Here is a 23,861-nt window from a genome sequence, read left to right on the forward strand (position 1 = left end):
TTCCTCGAGACCTTGTCTTTATTTTATTATTGTAAAATTCTTTGATATTTTTAATTTATATTTCATTTCATTCTACACTTTTTTAAAAATCTCTGTAGGTTTATTTTCTGCATCTATATTTTCCTTTACTACTTGATTGTACAGCTACCACATGTATGAAATGCACTCTATACTGCAACCATTCGTAGACTGAATTGTGTGGTTAGGGTCATTATCTTGTTGCAGATTCCACCTTCTGTTGAGCTTAAGTCCATAGATGGATTGTGTAGAATCTGACTTTCTGTTGAATTCCTATCAAACACCTTTAAAATTTCCTGCCACAATCCAAAAATCATTATTCTGTCAATGATGTTGTGCCATGCTGGTCAAGTGGCATCAAAAAAAAGTCACAAACCTTGACCACATGGTTTCTGGCTGGGCTAATGTTCTAATGTTGGAACCTCCAGAAAAGTCCAGAGAGGTCCATATCCTTCTTGTAGAGTAATTGCTTCCATTTCTATGGTGGAGTCATGAGCCGCGACATTACCCAGTGTAAAAAGGGCTGTAGATCTTTAGACCTCACCTTTGGGTTCGTTGAATAATCATGTGAGTGTTTTGGCTTGCTTGGCACCCTGGACAAAATATTAAGACAGTAGTGCCCCATCTTACATTGAATGATTTTCATTGAATAACCTCCCCTGTAGAGTGTAACAATTTATAATTTATTTTTCCACATTATACATTCTATTATGTGGTTGACAGATTAGCATGTTTGTGATGCCCAAAATTATTGTAATATTTCCAGCCGAATGAGCATAAGCTATTCTATTTCTCAGAGGTTCCCAGAAATCTCATTTAACCAAGACATGTTGTGACTTCACAGATCTAATGTGATGAAGACCAGAGATTGATGAATACTGAGTGGTTCAAACTGAAGTTAATCATTGTTTTCTGCATAGGAGAGATTATCATCCAAACCAATTGAAACTTGTTTTAATTTGTATCGAAAGTGTTGACGCACAACTCGTGTCCTAAAGCAATACGGTTCATGATTTGAATGGCTGGCTGTATGGATGGATGGTCTTGATCTTCAGGGGGAAATTTAACTAAAAACAGACGAGCAAAATCTAAAAGGTCTGAATAATTTGCATTTGCAATTGATCAATAAGATTTTTTTTCTCTTTATGTACAGATTTTTGCCAGATAATCAGTCTTCTTCCCAGACCCATAAGCAAACCATCATCTTTCAGTCTTATTCATTATCATAAATTAGTCAGAGGAAATCCTAAGAATTTTGTTTTAAGACCATACTGTGCTGGACCACACTGTCAAGCGCTATTAGTCAAGAATTCATTGCTCTCCTGATCCTAACTGCAACTTTCTGTCTTTTTTTTGTCTCTTTGTCCCTCTGCCAGTTTGCTGTTTTGTGGTACATAAGCGCTGTCATGAGTTTGTCACCTTCTCCTGTCCTGGAGCAGATAAAGGTCCGGCGTCAGATGTGAGTATCCTTTCTTTTTTTTTCCTCCCGCCTTGCTGTGTCTCTGCTTTCCCAAGCTGTATATCTGTCTCAGGGATGCAGGAAGGACTGTGGTTCTCCTGCTATCAGTGAGGTGTACAGTGCAGTAGTGTGTTAGGGAACTACCCCTGCGATCAGTGTGTTTCCTGTCTGAACCAGTCACAGAGTTGCACTTTCAGCTCTTTCTGAGCCTTGACAGTTGACCCCTAAGTCTTGCTGTAAGTATGCACTGTAAACAGTCAGTATCTAGATCAGTTCCTCATGGAGCACAATACATACAGCCTAGCTGGAAGTAAATATGCAAATACACACAATAAATACAATAGGAGAATATACTGTAATGTATATATGTATATAAGATGTATAGAAACCTCTTCTGGCTCTGCTCCCTGGATCCATTTAACCTCTTTAAGAGCCATAAGCGAAAACAAAGTGCCACAGCAGACTTAATTACGTCTTAATTATTTAAAGATCTGATTCTAGTTTTGGCTTTAACTTTGGTTCTAGTTCATTATTTTGATCCTAGATCTGATTGGTCATAGATTCCGCTTTGAGTATTTTTTTTCTGCTTCTATTCCAGTCAACCATTTAACCTTTTTAAGTACCGTAATCTATGAAGGGGAAATGCATCAAAGATTTATAATAATGGATTGGGTAAAAAAAAAATAAAGCATGCTAAATAAATACTGAAGTAATCAAAATTCAAGTGGATAAAAATGTCATTTATGCCGTTACATTTAAAGATGTTTTGATTAAACTGTCAACATTTTATAAAACATGACAGTGACATAAAGCTTTTATCACCACATTCTTGTCACTCATGATTTAATGCTGACTTACAAAACTGCCATTAACATTCTGGGGTCTCACAAAAAAAAGAAAAAAAGAAAGAATTTCATTTGGCCATTAGAGAACTAGAGAATCAGTAGAGATATCCAAAAAAAATGGTTATCCAAAAATATACAGTTGAGATCATACATAGGTTACAAAGTTTCCATAGGCCTTGCAGAATCTGCAAAATGTTAATAATAATTTAAAAAAAAAACCTAAATAAATAAGAGGGATCATAAAGATTGCATTTTGTTTATTTATTTAGTTCTGCCCTGAATAAGCTATTTCACATTACAGATGTTTACATATAGTCCACAAAATACAGTAATAACTGAATTTACACAAATGAACCAGTTCAAAAGTTTACATACACTTGATTATTAATACTGTGTGTCGTTACCTGGATGATCAGTGACTGTGTTTATGTTTTGTGATAGTTGTTCATGAGTCCCTTGTTTGTCCTGAGCAGTTAAACTGCCCACTTTTCTTCAGAAAAATCCTCCAGGTCCTAAACATTCTTTGCTTTTCCAGCATCTTCTGCATATTTGACCCCTTTCTATCAGTGACTATATGATGTTGAGATCCATCTTTTCACACTGAGGACAACTGAGGGACTCGTACACGACTATTACAAAAGGTGCAAACATTCACCAATGCTCAAGAAGGCAACACGATACGTTAAGAGCCAGAGGGGTGTAAACTTTTGAATAGGATGATCGGTCTAAATTGTTATTATTTTGTTATTATATATCTTTTTTTTTCATTTAGTACTGCCTTTCAAAAGCCACATAAGATATTTACATGACACCAAGCAAAATATGCTAACCTGACTGATGAGCAGAAACGTGGCAAAAATACTGTATTTGTGAACTGCATTTTCAGGTACATGTATTATTGTGGACAAGTCCTCAGTAATACAGGGTTACGATCAGAAAAAATAACTTTATTGCAGACATCAAACATGACTGTCACAGTTACTGGGTAATACAAGAATGAGCAAAACCACTTTCACTTTCAACAAGTGAACAGTCTAGTTCGCTACTGTTGGCTTTGGGATCGAGTCGCGCACAAAGCAAAGGGTACACTTATTGTGGCAGTGGCAATCGATTGAGTTTGAAGGATCAAAACCTCTTATGTATTGGGTGAAACACACCTGGCTTGCCACCTCTTATCGTTCTGTCTCTTGACAATGCCTCTGTCTGTACACTTGCGCTGACGGTAGAAGAGAAGCACCGTTTTCAGGCCTGCGATTGGGGTGTGATGACGTCTGAAACCTCCCACCAAGTCTGACTCGAGAGCTCTGACTGGGAGTTACTACTGCAGGGTTTCCAGGGCACCACATATATATGTGTATATATTTTCTTCCCTGACTCAAAATGTGCTGCTTCTTTTTTTATTTCATTTCTATCTTATGCACTGCAGCTCTGAAATGAAGAGATTTCGAAAGGAATCGTGCAAGGGAAGCGTGCGAAACATCTTTGGCAGCCTTTTTTTCGCCCTGTCTTAAAGACTCTAATAACCACAATAGTGCGCTTGCTCTCTGTGATGAGAGTGCTCTCAAAAGCACTTGCTTCCTTAAATGCGCTGTTAGCCTGCCTGAAACTGCTCAACCTCTCTTAAGTGTGCCCTCCTGCTCTTCAGAACGCACCCTCCCTTTTTCACTAGTGCCAGACTCTCCTGCTTAAGCACCCTTAGCTCTCTGCAGGGCCTTGCTTAGTGAGAACTGGAGAAAGTTCCAGAAAAGAGGGAGTAGCACTGGACAGGTTTCTGCATTAATAACAATCATAATGTGATTAATTATAATGCGAATGAATGGACGTTTCTTGCTTTGCCCACACACAAGCGCGCACACACAGAGACACACACACACACACACACACACACATACAGACCTGCCCACCTGCAGATGTGTGTTTGACCATGCCCCCACTCTGCTAGGAATGAGTCACCTCCTTTTGAAAGGAAGAAACGGGAATAAAAGCCCAAACTATAATCCTCATTTCATTTAACACCAAGGACGAGAGAGAAGGAGACAAAGCAATGGAGAGGGAGTCAGAATGTGTGAGAGAGTGTGAGCGAAAGAAAGAAAACAAATTGAGAGAGAGAGAGAGAGAGAGAGAGAGAGATGTTAATAGAGCCAGACAGAGAGACTTGGATCCCCTATCTTGAATAACACACACCCACACACAAAGTGGACGCTGTGATAGTCGCTCTCCTGCATAATGTCCGCGGTGAATTTGGATTTAATGAGAATACATCAGTCCCTAGATAAAGGCGACCTAATTAGCCCACTTCTATAATTGAAGCCATAAGTGAGCCCCTCTGATTTGCCGCTCTCCTGCGTGTGACTATTTATACCTGTAACTGCACAGAGACACGCACACACACACACAAATGACAGTGTCAGAGGGCGGCAGATTCATTATTGCTCCGAGTAAGCGCTGCGTTTAGGACGACGCCTCTAAGGAATTCGGGGTGTTTTGTAGGCCACTAGAGAAGACAGAAGGAGATGGATATCAGTCATTCATCAGGAGTAACATCTCAAATTGTGCTTTGTGCTTTGCGTGGGTAAAACATGCAATTTGGAAGGGAAGTGTCACTGCGAAAAGATGACTTTAGCACCTACGATGAGATTTTCTGCAACCTGAAAGTCAATTCAAGAACACCGTTTATGTTTTCAAAGTAGATTGAGGAAAGGGTACTACTGTATATTTTTGGAAGCTTGTTATTATTTGAAGACAAGATTGTTAGCTTATTAAAGAATGTTAAAATTATGCCTTAGTGTTTAAAATATAATGAATACATTTCTTGAACTGATGACTTTATTAGATATTGCTATAGCTAATAGATATTAGATATTCATTAGATATTCAGAGTTCAACGAGTGCCTGTGAAAAGCTTTTCTTTATATACTCATACTCTGACCAGAGTCAAACAAGTCTACAGAGGCCCCACCTTGCAACTTACAGGACTTAAAGGTTCTGTTGCTAACGTCTTGGTACCAGATACCACAGCACACCTTCAGAGGTCTTGTGGAGTCCATGCCTTGAGGGGTCAGAGCTGTTTTGGCGGCACAAGAGGGACCTACACAATATTAGGCAGGTGGTTTTAATGTTATGGCAGATCGGTAAATACGTTATGAACATCTTTTTTTCTTTTGCATTCATGCCATGTCACTGAAACTAAAGTGTAGAAAACTTTACCTACTCTTTTACAGATCTTCAGTTGTCCAGTATCAGTGAGTCTGTGCCCACTGTAGCTTCAGATTCATGTTCTTCGCTGACAGGATTGGACCCCCATGGGGTCTTCTGCTGTTGTAGTCCCTCAGAATGTGATGTGTTGTGTGCTCTGTGATGCTTTTCTGCCCACAGTGGTTGTAAGGAGTGGTTATTTGAGTTACAGTAGCCTTCCTGACCAGTCTGGCCATTCTCCTCTGACCTCTATCATAAACTAGGCGGCAGATTTACTGCTCACTTGATGTTTTTTTGTTCATGCTGGAAGAGACCACGCCCACTCCCATGGACTCCCCTTCTCATAGAAACATTTCATCATAGGATAAAACTGATCAGTCGAAGTGAAAGATTTTTTCCCTGTTAATTAGTCACCCATATGTATATAGTATATGAATAAGTAACATTTGTTAAATAAATTAATTAATTTAAGTTTATAAAATTACTTAAAATAAAATCAAATGTTTATTTTCCCTCTGCCTTTTGTCTGTCTATGGAGAGTTTAACCCTTTCTCGCGTAATCCCTGGTGTTAATTTGTGTTAAATCACAGGACACTGTAAGTGGGTGGCAGCTATAAATAGGTCCCACATTTGCCAAATGCTTTTGATCTCTGATTGACTGATGGAGGAGTGTAGTGTGTGTGTGTGTGTGTGTGTGTGTGCGTGCGTGTGTGTGCGTGCGTGTGTGTGTGTGTGTACGTGTTCCAGTTTCTCCATGGCTCCATCCCAAATTGCACACTACCATGATAAAACAGTATGACAGTACAGAGTACACAAGTGTGTGGATTTGGGACAAAGCCTCTGACAGGTTTGAACTGAGCTGTGTGATTGACAGTGCAGCTACAGCGAACACTCATTACCCACAATTCTCTGCCTCACCTTAACACAGCATGATGACACTGAAAACCAACAAAAATAGAGAGATAGAGAGATTTAAACACAGATATTGAGCTGTCTTACGCTGTCTCTCTCTCTCTCTCTCTCTCTCTGTCATTCTTTCTCTCTCTCACATGTAGTTGTTGGCATTTTGCTAGCCATGGGCTTTACCCATCACCATGGTAACACCTTGAAGGCCACAGTCTTAGAGGATTTTCCATCCTGCTATTCTATTGTGTGTGTGTGTGCGCGGTTGTGTGTGTGTGCGTGCGTGTGTGTGTGTGCGTGTGCGTTTGTGTGTGTGCGTGTGCGTTTGTGTGTGTGTGTGTGTCTGTGTGATGTAACACACAAAGCAATGAAAAATAATGGAACGGCCCCAAGAGCAAACAAGTGAACAAGGGGAAGTGTTAAAACAGGATTGGAATACAGCATTTACATTGGCGGCAATTTATTTTTGTGTGTCTTCTTGACAGTGTGTTTTTATGTTTATTATTAGTATTAGAAGTGTAGGTTTATTACTGGCATAGATAACGCAAATGAAAGATCAATCATAAAAAAAACTATTATCCTCATTTAACAAGCTGGATCTGAATGTGTTTATTTGGTAATTTGGTATTCATGAAAATCCTGTAAGGTTGGAAAAACTTTAATATCCTATTTGTGCTCCTGAGTGCTTGTAAATTTATGCATAAGAAGGCTAACCAATGTTAGTTTTAGCAGTTAGCAGATGCCCTTGTCCAGAGTGACTTATGTACATAAGTGCTTTATAGTATCTAATAAAAACACATCCTCATGCTAGTTCATTAGGTCAGGAACTAAGAATACCATTTTGTGAAACTCAGTCATTTTATATTCCAGGCTTTAATTGAACATTGTACAAGTGAGACAACACAAACCCATCAATTTAGAAATTTCCATGACACACCATTTTCTTTTCCCCACTTAATTGACACCTAATTCACCTTTTCTGTTACTTGTCTTTAGATTTTGAGGTGCTGTTACATTGGTACATTTTTTTTTTATCGTCATAGAAGTGAGTCAAAATAACTTCCACTTCTTCCTTTTCTTTCACTGTTTAGTAGTCATTTCAAGTTCTCCCCAACCATTCCTTTCTCCATAGTCCTTTTCTTCTTCTTTTTTGACTTTTTGCTGCAAATCAGCGCACAAACAAAGTGTATCGCAAGCTTCTTGCAGTCCGCCATTTTCAAAACCCCGCCCAGACAAGCACGAGAACGACTACTCACACGTGATCTTGTGTAATTCTTATATCACTTTTCGAGTGTACTCTGGTGTGAAACGTAATTTGGAGTCCAGGGGATTTGTCTGGGATTTGTCAATAGTGAAATGTTTTGTAATGTGTTCACGGCTGTTGCCGAACGCTCATGTTATTTGAAAACCCTACGACTTCCATTACAAGGTGGACAGTTGAACATGTTATATGAATGGTATCACATTACGGAAAGAACATATTCACAACGTGACTTACAGTTTCTACCTAGCGCCTTACTTCAGCTCAAGTTAACTTGTGCATTCACGTCATTTTGTGCAGAAGCGAGTTGTAATATTAAGTTTATGTTGTGTAAATGTCTGATTAATCTCATACGTGTATACAATGTGTTTGGGTGAATTCATTAACCCGCTAGTAAAGTATTTCAGTTTACCACTGTTCATTCACTATTTAGCTTCAGCTCACGCAGCTTAAGCGGCTCAATCCCCGACTTTAGTGACTACGACTGGATTCTTACAAACACTAGAACTATTGTTTCTAGATTTTCCGTCTTCAAAAAACGTCTGGGTTACGCATGCAACCCTGTTCCCTGAGAAGGGATCGAGACGTTGCGTTTAGCATAACACTATTGGGGAGCGCCCTTATGCGCGACTGGCATCTGACGCTTGTGTAAAATCATGCCTATTTATAGGCCTGCCGTGATCAGGTGACGTGGCAATTAAGTGGGTCGCGTGATATATAGACAACTGTGGGTTGTGTGTGGTGTGGCGTAGACCACCCTGCAGCAGCATACACATCCTGTAACGATACCCTGTTGGACAAAGCCTTCGAGGAGGCGACCCCTCTAGTGGAATGAGGCCTTATTCCCAGAGGCATAGCGAGACCGCACGCCTTATAAGTGATAGAGATTGCTTCCACTATCCAATTAGAGATGTGCTGCTTTGACCCAGCATCACCTCTACTTTCGCCACCAAGCAGACCAGCAGCTGCTCCGACTTACGCCACTGGCCGAAGCGGTGGACATAAGTACAGAGAGCCCTTACTGGACCAATAGGGGCCATCAATAGGGGCGTGGCTGGCCAAAATGGCAGCCACATAAATCCAGATTGTAGAAGGAGCCCACCCCGCTGAGAAACATCTTTGCAAGAACTCCAGGACTGTAGCTATTGCGCAGTTCACTGGGTCTAGCTGGCGTTCCTCACACCACAAGACAAAAAGCCGCCACTTCAGTGCACATACTCTGAGCACCATATTTGAGCTGGCCAATAAGGTGCTACTAGCAGCAGACGTAGACTGTCTTGGCGAACTCTCGCTAGAACTTGTGGGAGCAGAGCGATCGAGGGAAGAGCATATAGATGTGATCATGGCGTCCAGCCCTAATTGTGCAGGAGGAGTGAGGTCGAACCATAGTGGGCAGTGTGTTGTCTCATTGGAGGCGAACACATGCAGTCCCGCTTGGCCATACCTCCGCCATATGGACTCCACCACTTGTGGATGGAGCCACCAATCCCTGGGCCTCAGCCCCTGCCTCAACAGGATTCCAGTTGCCCAAAATGTATGTTTCACTCACTGCCAAAACTTTCCCTCTGCCCAGAGAAGAATTAGTTGTGCCTGCCTGAACAGGGACCGCAGACATAATCCTCCCTGGTGGTCAATATATGAGACCACCGCTTTGTTGTCTGTAAACACATGGTGACCTCTCAATTGATGTTGGCTGCTGCTGCCATAAGCTCCAATAGTCTCCCATAGAGACTGGAGGGGGTGCCAAGATCCAGCTTTATCATGGTCCAGTTCCCTGGATCATGCTAGAATTAACCAGTCATCCAGGTAGTTTAGTACATGGATCCCCTGAAGTCACAGTGGACCCAGAATGACATCCATGCACTTTGTGAAGGTGCAAGGGGATAAAGCTAGCCCGAAGGGAAGAACCCGATCTTGGCATGCACCTTTTAGATCTATCATCACAAACCAGTCCTCAAACTGAATCTGTGGAATGATAAGTTTGGGCATCAGCATCTTGAACCTGTATGTCCAAAGAGTACAGTTCAGATGATGCAGATCTAAAAGTGGCCGCATACTCCTTTATTTTTTGAGGACCAGGAAATAACGGCTGTAAAATCCTCCCTCCCTCAGGAAATGGGGTACATGTTCTATGGCCCCTTTGTCCAAGAGGAATCTTACTTCCTGCGCTAACGTCGGGCTCTGGTCTGTGCTGACTACTGTAGTGAGCACACCTCTGAACCGAGGGGGTCGAGCTCTAAACTGGACCCAGTACCCTTTTCTACGGTAGACAGAACCCATGGAGACACATTTGGCAGTAGTTTCCAGACGGTCTTTTAGTGACGTTAACTATTCCACGTTCTATTGGAGGGAAAGCATCAGATTTTCGTTGCCCTGTGACAGCTCGCTGACCAGAGAACACTGAAAACTTGACAGCCTTTGCTAGGGGAGGCCCTACAGTAGCACTGGAGGTGAACTGCCCTAACAACCTCATGTCACCTGATACGTCCCTCCACGGCTGCTCAGGAACACTCTTCTTTGTCTGCTTGGCCTTTATGACCATTCTCAGATCAGGTCTAGTAGCAGGCCGCGACTGTGGCTGCCCGGTTCCCCTGGCTGTCTGCGGGGGTTGGCGGGCTGCCATACTCGCCTTCTGTGTCTCCCTTGCACTAGCGCTGGCCCGGGCTCCACTCATGGATGGAAGGAACTGGCTGAATGCCGCCATATGTCGAGCTCACTCAGCAGGTCGACTTAGTAGGCCTGCAACACTGTCATTGTCTGTAGTGACCTACAAGCAAGACTACTACTGCATAGGCCTTGCCCACCAATGCCACGGTGGCCTTACACAGTGGCTTGGATGGCAAAGCCGGCCCCCCTAAATTACCTGCCGTCAATGGAGAGAGGTAGCTTGCAAGCACCTCCTCCACCTTCAGCATAGCTAAATAGTCATGCTGTTCATTCCCCACAATGGCCGAATAATCCAACATCGTGGGGTTATAAATACGGCTTATGCATGGTTTCCCCCAGAAGCCTGATTTTGTCATGCACTTCTGGAAGAAAGGGGAGTTTTCAGCAGTGTGAGAGATTTACTTTCACTGGGGAGAAAAAAGCTCATCCAGCCTTAGTAATCACTTCAAGCAGCTCTTTATATGCTGCTCTCAGTTTTTAGTACACCCTTCTGGCTCCTCGGAGTCAGAGAGGAATTATTACTATTATTTTTGTGTGTGTTTTTTTTTTTTGGCTTTACATAGCAGAAGGAGGAGTCGCGATGCAAGCTCCAAAATCCAGCGGAGACAGAAGACAGAGCAAGAGATAGAGCAGCGCTCGTCTCTGGCTCCTCTTCGAGATCCATAAGAGATCCCCTGGACCTGAAATGGCTAGCTGCCACGGCAGCGGCCAGCCCGGATCCGCGAGGCTCTGAAACCCAACTCCCTTCGGCTTCCGAGAAGAGCGAGTCGCGAACGGAGCTGCCTAATGTAGGCGTTATAATGCGCAGTCAGACCTCTCGAGGGCTGCCGTCGCATGCTCTACCCTAGACACTTCACACAGAAAGTGTGCACTACTCCCCATCATGAAACGGGAGCAAAGCGTAACACACGTCCTGGATTCTCTCACTCATATTTTTCTCTCTCACTCATTCCTTTTTTTTTTCTTTTCTTTTTTTTTAAAGAGATAGAAAAGTCTAGAGATTTTGAGAAAAGATAGACAGGAAATGAAGCATCTTTTTGTTTCTTTACACAAACAACCGACATGCAGTCTCGCTGAAGATAATAAGGCTGACGGTGCAGTTAACAGGTGCCACATATATATATCATGCGGCGCGCTTAATTGCCACGTCACCTGATCACGGCAGGCCTATAAATAGGCATGATTTTACACAAGCTTCAGATGCCGGTCCCACGCAAGGGCGCTCCCCCACAGTGTTATGCTAAACGCAATGTGGAGTTCCCTTTGCAAGGGAAAATTGTTAGTGCATTGTTAATATATCAGGTGTCATTTGTAACAGTATGTTTTAATTGCACGTACTACACATCTTAAATTCGAATACACCGTTTTTGCATTCGAATGTGCATTTTTATCTTAAATTCAACGAACATTCGAAGTTTGATTTTTTTATTTGACAGGTTTAGAGATGGCGAGAGGACAGAAGCAGCACAAAGCAGGCTACAATGTTGGTGACATTCATTCTTATGTAAACAAACACACATGTACACACAACGGGCAATATCAAGGTCAGCAAAAATGATCGAGGGCATGTTCATATATCGTACGATAAATCGATAACGTAATTATTGTGACAGGCCTAATGAGGCCCTACCTAAACCTTTGTTATACACATTACCAGGCTATCAAAATTTTCCAACTTAGAGTAGTGTGCCAATATGAATGGATACTGAGGAAATAGAATGGTTTAGTTTGTTTTTCCCCAGTAATAAGGCTGTGCCAATAATGTATGTGTTCCACTTTGCTAAATATGGTTCTTGTATTGTTGTTATTTCCATCAGCATTTGTGGTAATTCCTCCTGTCTTTATGTTGGATGGTAGCAATCCAAATATAGCTTAAGTCTCTAGGTTTGGCTTTTAATGAAAGTTTAATTGAGTTATTCTACTAGTCTACTATTCTAGTTACTTTGTACGTCAGTCATTATATTAGTGTATATTTATATAAATGTGTTTTTATATTAGCACACATTTATATTATTGTGTAATTGCTGTATATTAAAATGTGTTTATAATAGTTTATGTTTACACATGCACATTTAACATATAGTGTGTATACTACATTGTGTTAATATTACTGGTTTATGTTGATATGTGTATATTAGCATTTGAGTGCATTAATATGCTTATATATTAATATGAATAAAATAGTATATTATATTAATAAAATATGATTATATAAGTTTATGCTAAACAAACATTTATAAATAGATAAATAGCATGTATTTATATCAGCGTTTATTTGTTTCTTTTATAGTAGTTTATTTTGAACATACACATTTCTATCATAGTGTGTGTTTATAGAAGCACATATTTATATTAGTGTTCCTGTCTCTGCTATCATTTTATTAATGCTTTGTTTTCCTGATTGTGTGCACCTGTTCTTTGTAGCTCCTAATTTATTTGTGAATATGCACCCTGTGTTTCTCTCTCTCTCTCTCTCTCTCTCTCTCTCTCTCTCTCTCTCTCTCTCTCTTGCATTTATAATAAGTAGTTTATGGTAAAAAAAAAATAATGGATCAACAAGTTTGTGTTAAGCCAACAACAACAACAAAAAAAAGCCAACAACTGTGTGTTAAACAGTGAAGCTCCTTCATGTAGCATGCAAATCAGGAGAACAGTTAAAAAATTTATTAAAAACAAGTTTTGATTTGTTTAACACATTTCTTATTTTTAAGTGTTTTCATGATTATTCAAAAGAAAAATGAAGAAAGCCCGTCTATGAGCGCTTGTTTTTGACTGGTAGAGTATTTATATTTGTGTGTGTTTATATTAGTGTATTAGCAACCCTGTCTCTCCAGTCACTCTTCCGCTTTCCATCCACCTTTCTCATCCTCTTTCTTTCTTTCTTTCTTTCTTTCTTTCTTTCTTTCTTTCTTTCCGTTTCTAGTTCTTTTTTTATCTGCATTTATCTCTTTTACTTCATTTTTTTGTTTCTGTTTATCTTGGTCATTCTTTGGTCATCTCCTTTCATTTCCTTCCTTCTCTTTCCCTCGTCCTCCCACTCTTTTTCTTCATCATCCCTGCTCCTGTGTAGTGCTGCGGTATAAATGCACTCCGTTGACCCCTTTCATACACTTGTGTGTATGTGTGTGTGTGTGTGTGTGTGTGTGAGAAAGAGAGAGAGAGAGAGAGAGAGATGTCATTTTCATTATCTCTGCTGAATGGAGGAATATTAATTCAGTTGTGGAGAAGACAGCGTGTCAGAGCGATTTTGTGTGTGAACTTGGCATGTAACAATAATCTATTATATGATGATTAACAGGCACAATATTGTTATCATGGACTCTTCACACTTCCAGTCAGGATTATACTGGCTCCCTTATAAGCACGTGTCCTTCTTAAAGGAGGCAATTTCCAAATACTGATTATAAAATGTGGTAATTGTCTTTACCATGTATATCACTTATAGTACAAAACTGATACATGGCATTATAACATAATGGTAATGAGTCACATTCCATTATCATGGTAAACAGCACACTTAATTGTGATTCACAGACACTACAGCAGGAACAGAACAGCTCTTTATCTGAGCTCCCAGATACATATATGTAATTTTACATTTTGAAAATTTTGCAATGATTTGTGTGTGTGTGTGAGAGAGAGAGAAAGGCAGAAAACACCACTATAATGCCTGTGAAAGTTTAATATTTGTCTAGTATGTGTTTACAGTAAAATCTATTCAAATAACATTAGAAAAGTTTAACACGTTCTTCCCATGTTCCTCAGGGTTTTCTCCCACCTCCCATAACCATGCTGGAAACATGAATTTAGCCCCTAGGTGTAAATGAGCATGCAAGTGTTTGTGTGCAGCCCGTATTTGTGATTCACGCCTATGAAGCTCCTGGGATTGGCTCTGGATACATCACGACGACTCAGACAAGGATAGAGTGACTACTGAAGATTAATGATTGAATGAATGAATGAACATTGGTCAGTGTTTAATGGTTGATTCTCTGTTTGTCTGTCTCTGACTGCAGGACCCACGCAGTAAACACAAGTTTAAGGTCCATACGTACTCCAGTCCGACATTCTGTGATCATTGTGGCTCCCTGCTGTATGGGCTCATTCACCAGGGCATGAGATGTGAACGTGAGTAACACACTCGTTCGGGTCTAAGAGAGCAAAGCTGTGTGTGTGTGTGTGTGTGTCAGTTGTCATGGTAGTCAGTGATACTCACCATGGCTTAAACAGACTAACCCCACCCAAAATGACCGCCAGCTTAGTTGGCGTATCTCTGTCCTAAATCCCTTGTTTCCTTCAAGAACAATCCTAAATATCCTTGTTTAAACTTAACTGTTCTCTACCTCAAGCACCTAAACTTCACATCAGATTCCCTGACTTCACCCTAAATGCCTTAACTCTACCCTGACATCTTAACTTGGTTCTAAATTCTTTAACTCACTTAATCCTCAATGCTCTAACTAGACCCTAAATGGTCCTAACTCCACCTTAAATGCCTTAACCCTGTTGTAACTATCGTTTAAATATACTAGCTTAAATGCCTTAAATTTACCTGAAATGCACAAGTTGTTTTTCTAACTCCATCCTAAATATCATTGTTCCAACCCAAGCATCCAATCTTCAAATGCACACTTAGTTAAATGTCTTATTCTTTCCCTAAATGCCAAAATAACGTAACTACTTCCCAAGTGTCCTAACTACTCCCAAAACACATCCAGTCCATCCCATATACCCTAAAGGAGTAACTGCATGTAACCTTGCTCTTACACTCACTACATTTTAAACACTACAACTCCTACAAACTCCTAGCATCTGCAGTTATACACACATTATCTTCCACAATACACTTACTCCAGCACAACTGCAGTTATACACACATTATCTCCCACAATACACTTACTCCAGCACAAATGCTCTGACTCCACCCTTAGAAACATCATTAGGAACAGCTATTATTAGTTCAGTATAATGCCAGTGTACAGACTTCTCACCAGTCACTGTAAGACCAGTTATGTGAAATCATAACAGTTCTTATTATATAAACTTTATCAGTCTGAAAGATGTCTACACAGTGTGTACCAAACTCAGTAATAGGGATGTAACTATACGTGAATACAATACGGAACAAATAATGCATCCTAAATGAATATGAATACAGATACAACCATCCATCCATCTATCCATCCATTTTACATACCACTTATCCTACACAGGGTCGCAGGGAGACACCCCGGGGATCGCAGGGCACAATCGCACTCACATTCACAGACCCGTTCACACACTATTAACAATTTGGAAATGCCAATCAACCAACAACACATGCCTTTGGACTGGGGGAGAAACCCGAAGTACCCGGAGGAAACCCCTGACGCTCGGGGAGAACATGCAAACTCCAAGCACACAGGGCAGAGGCAGGATTCCCCCAACCCCAGAGGTGTGAGGCAAACGTGCTAACCACTAAGCACCATTCTCCCCAGATTTGACCTATATATCTCTTCAGACAAGTAGTGTGCCTCGAGACTCTCGGGATTTTGCAAGATTAAAAACAAACAAAAGTCACACGAGCATGAGGTTTTTTTTACTGTAATGTTGAGCTTTAAAGCTTGCCAATGCTCATAGTGTGGGTTGCCAGATTTCAGCAAAATTCCCACCTCTACTACAACTCAAAAACCACACAAAAAGCCTTGAAACAAATGATTGGGCATAGGAAAAGGAAAAGTCATGTTTTTATTTCTGTACAAACAAATGAAACGTGTGTTTTGAGCCACTGTTACATATAGCTCACACAGACTGCACACTACACACAGTTGACGTCATAAGTTTACATAACAATTTGCAGAATCTGCAAAATGTTAATAATCAAAAATAATAATAATAAGAGCGATCATAAAAATTGCATTTTGTTTTTTATTTAGTTCTGCCCTGAAAAAGCTATTTCACATTACAGATGTTTACATATAGTCCACAAGACACAATAATAACTGACTTTACACAAATTAACCAGTTCAGAAATTTGATTCAGCTTCTGAAGGGCAGTACTAAATGAAAGAATAAGATCTTTAAACAAAACAATAACAATTTACACCAATAAAAATCATTTAGCAATAATAATTTAATTAATTTTAAAAATATTGTAAAACTTGCAGTCTCCATTGTTATTAAAAGAAACGCATGCTCTCGGAGATGCAAACGGGTGTTAAAATGAAATGCAGCTTAAAGGACCTTGTTTTGACTCACAGAAGCACAGCAAGTATGTCCCAGCTTTATAGCAGCTTCTGATAGCATGGCCAGTGATCTTTCCGGAATGTTCGAAACATAGAAACTAAAGTAAATCTGATAAAATATTATAAGCCAACTGTGGCCTAAATAACAGTTTCCTGATTTGTTGTTATAAATGAATGAAAATTGATTTTTTTTTCCAGAACCACCCTTTTTTCTTTGTTTGCCAATGTATTTTGACCACTAAACAGATACAGACATTAAGCTATACACGTAATAGACATATAGACAGAAAGAAAGAAATATAGACGGATAGAGAGATGAAATGAAGGACACATAGAAAGAAATATAGATAGATAGACAGATACAAAGAAATGTAAATGCAGAAACACAGACAAATGTAGATAGAAACGATAGAAAGACAGAAAGAAAGACAGGTGGATAGGTGAAGTTGTTATGGCTGCAGACTGACAAAGCTATAATTAACCTTGGTTCCCTATTTCCACTGTGTGTGTGTGTGTGTGTGTGTGTGTGTGTGTCTGTGTATCTGTGTGTGTGTCTGCCTCTCTGGGCCCTCCGCACTGTTTACACTCCAGCTAGCACTCGTTCTCCAGCTCTCTTCTGCTTGAACTGTGGAGGAGTGTTTCAGTACCTCAGGAAGTAAAGTGTGTGTGTGTGTGTGTGTGTGTGTGTGTGTGAGTGTGTGTGTGTAGATATGGATTTATGTGTCACTGAGTGGCAGTATGTAAATGTATGCGTTTATCTACTGTACATAATTACCTTTGCCTCAGCATCATTAACAACTCCATCATCTTTACTAAGAGTGTACCTGATTTCATAGTGTGTATGAATCAGATATGATTGGATTTGATATATTTTCAGATCTGACACATTGATGCAGATCTTGCATGTGAACACAGGGAAAAAAATGGTGCATCTCTAATTCTCATCATCACCATGACCATGACTATTCTCAAAGTGATCATCATCACTGCTGTTATCTTAATCACCATCACTATGAACCATGATTATTATAGTTGCCACAACAATTATTGTAATCACCTATTTAGCATTATTACCACTATCAGAATCACCATAAACACCATCACCATTATCTGAGTCACTATTACAGGGACCATTATCATAATCACTGCCATCACCACCACTATTTTCATTATCATAATTACCATGACTTTCATACTCACAATCATCACCGTAATCATAACCACCACCACTGTCGCCATAATCAGAGTCATCACATGACCATTATCATGATCTCCACTATCATCATCATCATCATTGTATGACCATTATCATAATCAGCACTATCATCACAATAATCAGAATCATCACATGACCATTATTATAATCAGCCACTATCATCACCGTAATCAGAATCATCACATGACCATTATAATGATATCCACATCACAATAATCAGAATCATCACATGACCATTTTTATAATCAACACTATCATCACCGTAATCAGAATCATCACATGACCATTATAATGATATCCACCATCACAATAATCAGAATTATCACATGACCATTATTATAATCAACCACTGTCATCACAATAAGCAGAATCATCACATGACCATTATCATAATCAGCACTATCATCACAATAATCAGAATCATCACATGACTATTATAATGATATCCACCATCACAATAATCAGAATAATCACATGACCATTAGAATGATATCCACCATCACAATCATCAGAATCATCACATGACCATTATCATAATCGCCACTGTCATCACTGTAATCAGAAGGATCACATTACCATTATCATGCAAGCCACCATCACCGTAATTATAATAATCACATGACCATTATCGTAATCACCACCATCATCACAATAATCAGAATCATCACACGGCCATTATCACAATCACCACCATCATCACCGTAATTATATTAATCACATAACCATTATAATACATCAGGATTTCTGTAAATCTACATTGTGAAATATATAATGTTGAAAGTGTTATACAAATAAAATTGAATTGGACTATCTTATCATCGTTGTCACCATCACCTTAATTATTCTATTGGATTAATTATGGTTATAGGGTTAAATGGGTGTTGTAGGATGCAGGATATTAAATAGGGGTGTAGCTAAAGGCAGCCTTCTACTGATTACCAGATTCAGCAAAAGATTCGGTTAATTTAAATGCTACATTTAATTAACATCACATTCAGAATCTTTTGTCCATCTCTCTCTTTCTCCCTTTCTCTCCCTCTCTCTCGCTCTCCTTCTCTCTCTCACGCCCCCCTGTATCTCTCTGCAGATTGTATGATGAATATTCATAAGCGTTGTGTTGCTAACGTGCCGAGTCTGTGTGGAACTGATCACACTGAACGCAGAGGCCGAATCCAGATCACTGCTAACATCAAGAACAACGTACTCACCGTATGCAGTGAGTCTTGCATGCAGACACCAACACGCTAACGGTAAAAAGGCGGGTCCACACTGTATGACCAGGTCTAACCTGTTATATGGTTTAAACATTAAATTAAGCAAACAGTTTATTTGTGATTTAAATTTCTTAATTATTCTTTAAGATAATAAATATCTGTTCTATAAAGTGGCCCTGGCTAAGACTGTCACACAAACACAATGAGCAGTATGAGTGGAGTATATAATCCTTTTTTTTTTTTTTAAAGCATGAAATCTAAGCCCCTCTGTGCACAGGTGTGTGAAACAGGTGTTTTTCCTCCTCAGTGGCTACAATACACATAATGAACTCAAATGTTTAAATTTAGTGCAGAAAGAGGAACTGAGTCAGTGACCCATACTTTTGCATGCATCACCAAATTGCTGAAATATCTTGCTTATACACACTTTACATCTTCTCCCACAATTCCGCTGTCTCACTGACATCAAACCAGAACCATAGAATATTTTAATCATGTAACTGGTGATAGAACTGGTGTTCGTTAAGAGCCTTTGACATTAATTGTGGAAAATGTAGAAATGATTTTCATGAACAGAAGGCATTCATCTAGTGACAGCTGTCACAGACAAGAAATATATTGACAAATATATTGACAAGTCACCTGACATGGCTGCGTGACTGCATTTCTGATCTACCATCTGGGATAGAAAGAAATGAGCCCCCTCCTCACCTCGTAATATCATTCTGTGTATTTTACTCAGGACAGTTGGTGGTGCTGTTGCACTCAGTTCCACACAGGTCCAACATAATCCAAATTCTCAAATTGGATTATTTTTGTATAAGAGCACGACTCGGGCAGTACTTCCGGCTATAATGTGAAAGATAGGTTTATATTAATGTGTTTGTTCTTTTACATTATTGTTTCTATAGTAGCGGCTCATTCAGAGAGACTTGTACATAATCTAAGACTAATAATAAAGTTTATTAAAAATACTGTGTAAAATGTACACAAAAACAGAATTCAGTGATTTGCAAATCTCATAAAGCCATATGTTATTCACAATAGACCATAGAAAACATATCAAATGTTTAAACATAGGAAATCATTTTCAGAAAAAAATTAAGTAATTTTGAATTTGACAGCCACAACACATCTCAGAAAAGTTGGGCGATGGCAACAAAAGGCTGGAAAAGTAAGTGTTACTAAAAAGAAACAGCGGGAGGTTAATTGGCAACAGGTCAGTAACATGATTGGGTATAAAAAGAGTATCTTAGCCAGGCAGTGAGTCTTTCAGAAGTAAAGATGGACAGACATTCACCAATCTGTGACTACAATTTGTGGAACAATTTCAGAATAATGTTCCTCAACATAAAATTGCGAAGACTATGAATCTCTCATCATCTACAGTACATAATATCATCAAAAGATTCAGATAATCTGGAGAAATCTCTGTGTGCCAGGGGCAACGGTAAAAATCACTATTGCATGCCCGTGATCTTCAGGCCCTCAGGTGGCACTGCATTAAAAACAGGCATGATTCTGTAATGGAAATCACTGCATGGGCTCAGAAACACCTCCAGAGCTCATTGTCTGTGAACACAATGCCATCCACAAATGCTGGTTAAAGCTCTATCATGCAAAGAAGAAGCCATATGTGAAGATGATCCAGGAACGCTGCCGTCTTCTCTGGGAAAGCTCATTTAAAATGGACTGAGGCAAAGTGGAAAACTGTTCTGTGGTCAGGCGAATCAAAATTTAAATTTGTTTTTGGAAACCATGGACACCACATCCTCTAAACTAAAAAGGACTAAAGAGGAGAGGGACCATCCGGCTTTTTATCAGCACTCAGTTCAAAAGCCTGCATCTCTGATGGCATGGGGTGCATTAGTGCCTATGGAATGGGCAGCTTGCACATCTGGAAAGGCACCATAAATGCTGAAAGGTGTATACAGGTTTTAGAGCAACATATGCTTCCATCCAGATGCCCTCACAGCTTTTTACTTCTGAGAGACTCTCTAAGATACACTTTTTATATCCAATCATGTTACTTACCTGTTGCCAATTAGCCTAATTATTCGCAAAATGTTCCACCATCTGTTTTTTTAGTAACACTTACTTTTCCAGCCTTTTGATGCCCCCGTCCCAACTTTTTTGAGATGTGTTGCGGCCATCAACAGTTGTTTGCCTTGTTCTATAATGGAAATGATAACAGGAACTAACTCCTCTCACATTAAATCGAACTATAAATCATTAAAAAACATGACATTTCTTTCATTAATGAACGATTGTGTTGTTTTACGAAAATAAAATGTTTTAGGGTTACTCTGCTTAGGGCTGCAACTAACGATTTTTTTCATAATCGTTTAATCTGTCAATTATTTCTTTGATTAATCGATTAGTTGGGTTAAAAGGCCAGTTTTTATTTTCTGTATTTTTTGGGGGGAAAACCGTTATTTTCTGCCCAATGTTGTCCTTCAAACATTGTGCAAATTGAAGGCTATGAAAAGGGTATTAAATGTATCTATGTGGGCTATGCTATACATTGTGCAAAGGATTAAAAAAATATATATTAACATTATATTTTGAAGACAAAAAAACAACAACTGATTGTCCACAAGCTTTAAAGCAGAAGTTAAAATAACTATATTAAAAATGCTAAAAAAAGCCCAAATGAAGTGTTAACTGGTAAGTTAACTTTGCAGTAACACACACATTCACTCATCTGAAATACAGTAACATGTTACTTTATTCTGTAAATGTATGACACTTCTTACATTCAAACAACATATTTGATCAAAATGAATATTTTAGTCAGAGTTATTGTGCTTCTTTTCTATCGTGCGCTGTTTTATTGACGCACATGCGCGGACTCGCCTTCATTCAGTGAAGTTTAATGGAGACTCACTCGCTGTCAGGACGAGCCTTTATGTAAAATGGAAATACTAGCATAAGTTTCTAACATTTACAGATAAGGATATAGAGCTAAAAATTTATTTTCTGTGCTGAAGAAAACATGTCTGGAACACATTTGACACGATTTCCCCTTGAGTCAGCGCTGCAGTATTGCAGTGAGCTTGGAAAATCGAGCTGTTTTGGATTTGTCTGCCTATCTCTCTAATATAGTCTTTTACTGCACTTGCATTCGTCCTCAACTCCCTTACTTTCTGGTACCTGACAGAATACTGCGCCTTAACATGGATGCAGCAGGAACACTGAGGAGATGTCATGCTAAGCAAACCATCCCCGCCTTGGATTCGATCCAGTTTCCGCAATGGACTCTCGTAGATCTCCCAGATCGGTTTGATGGGTTTTTTGGCTACCCTGAATATTCTCTGGTTGACTGCCAGATTTATTGCTTGAGCCTAACAGACCCAGGTCCAGTGAGAAGCAGTGGATAAGGTTCATTGTGTGCTGGTTTTTTGGCTCAACCCGCCAGTGGGCGTAACGTCTAGCAGCCATGGGATCCAGGGGACTAGAGAACGTAACTCAGTTTGCGGAACTGTTCTTGAAGGAGTTTGGGCATCCAGGGCAGAGCAACGACCTGGATAAACTTTTGTTGGGAGTCAGTGTGACGAACAAGGCTGACCTGCCATTCCACACCTATTATGAGTGGATTGACAGGGCAGCCGCCACAGTTCAGCTTCAGGCCTCGGCCGACAGGGCAATGGTGGAGGTGGTCAAGGTGGCGACCTCATCTCCAGAGCTACAGCTTGAGACCCACGAGGTGGTCTCACCTGCTGAGCTCCAGCCAGAGGTCAATGTAGTGACCTTGGCTCCAGAGCTCCAGCTCAAGATCCAGGAGGTGGTCTCACCTGCTGAGCTCCAGCCGGAGGTCAACGTGGTGACCTCATCTCCAGAGTTCCAACCTGAGTCTCACGAGGAGGTCTCATCCGCCGAGTTCCTGCCAGAGGTCAACGTGGCAAGCTCTGATTCAGAGCTCCAGCTCGAGACCTACGAGGTGGTCTCACCTGCCAAGCTCCAGCGACAGGTCAATGGGGCAACTTCATTTCCAGAGCTCAAACCTGAGACCCACGAGGTGGTCTCACCTCCCAACTTTTGTTGGGAGTCAGTGTGACGAACAAGGCTGACCTGCCATTCCACACCTATTATGAGTGGATTGACAGGGCAGCCGCCACAGTTCAACTTTAGGCCTCAGCCGACAGGGCAATGGTGGAGGTGGTCAAAGTGGCGACCTCATCTCCAGAGCTACAGCTTGAGACCCACGAGGTGGTCTCACCTGCTGAGCTCCAGCCAGAGGTCAATGTAGTGACCTTGGCTCCAGAGCTCCAGCTCAAGATCCAGGAGGCGGTCTCACCTGCTGAGCTCCAGCCGGAGGTCAACGTGGCGACCTCATCTCCAGAGTTCCAACCTGAGTCTCACGAGGAGGTCTCATCCGCCAAGTTCCTGCCAGAGGTCAACGTGGCGAGCTCTGCTTCAGAGCTCCAGCTCGAGACCTACGAGGTGGTCTCACCTGCCAAGCTCCAGCAACAGGTCAATGGGGCAACTTCATTTCCAGAGCTCAAACCTGAGACCCACAAGGTGGTCTCACCTGCCGAGCTTCAGCCGGAGGCCAACATGGTGACCTCGGTCCCAGAGCTCCAGCTTGAGACATACGACGTGATCTCACCTGCAGAGCTCCATCCAGAGGTTAACATAGCGGCCTCATCTCCAGAGCTCAACATAGCGGCCTCATCTCCAGAGCTCCAAACTGAGACCCATGAAGTGGTCTCACTTGCAGAGCTCCAGCCAGACGTCAATGTGATGACCTCACCTCCAGAGCTCCAACCTGAGACCCACGAGATAGTCTCACCTGCAGAGCTCCAGCATGAGACCCACGAGGCGGTCTCATCCCCAAAGCTCCAGCATGAGATCCACGA

The 23,861-nt window shown here is 40.7% G+C and overlaps 1 protein-coding gene across 2 annotated transcripts in view; it reads left to right on the forward strand.

Annotated features, from left to right (window-relative positions):
• prkcbb (protein kinase C, beta b) overlaps positions 1-23,861 on the forward strand; it is a 125,681-nt gene that overhangs the window by 35,870 nt on the left and 65,950 nt on the right. The window contains exons 3-5 of one of the 2 annotated variants that reach the window (XM_053648215.1): positions 1,395-1,477; positions 14,365-14,476; positions 18,876-19,004. In XM_053648215.1, the coding sequence (XP_053504190.1) occupies positions 1,395-1,477; positions 14,365-14,476; positions 18,876-19,004 (324 nt within the window). Of the gene's footprint in view, positions 1-1,394; positions 1,478-12,849; positions 14,477-18,875; positions 19,005-23,861 lie in introns of those variants that run through there. The other variant, XM_053648224.1, reaches the window with a different exon arrangement.

Source organism: Ictalurus furcatus, chromosome 2, assembly GCF_023375685.1.
Source record: "Ictalurus furcatus strain D&B chromosome 2, Billie_1.0, whole genome shotgun sequence".
Classification (NCBI taxonomy): Eukaryota; Metazoa; Chordata; class Actinopteri; order Siluriformes; family Ictaluridae; genus Ictalurus; species Ictalurus furcatus.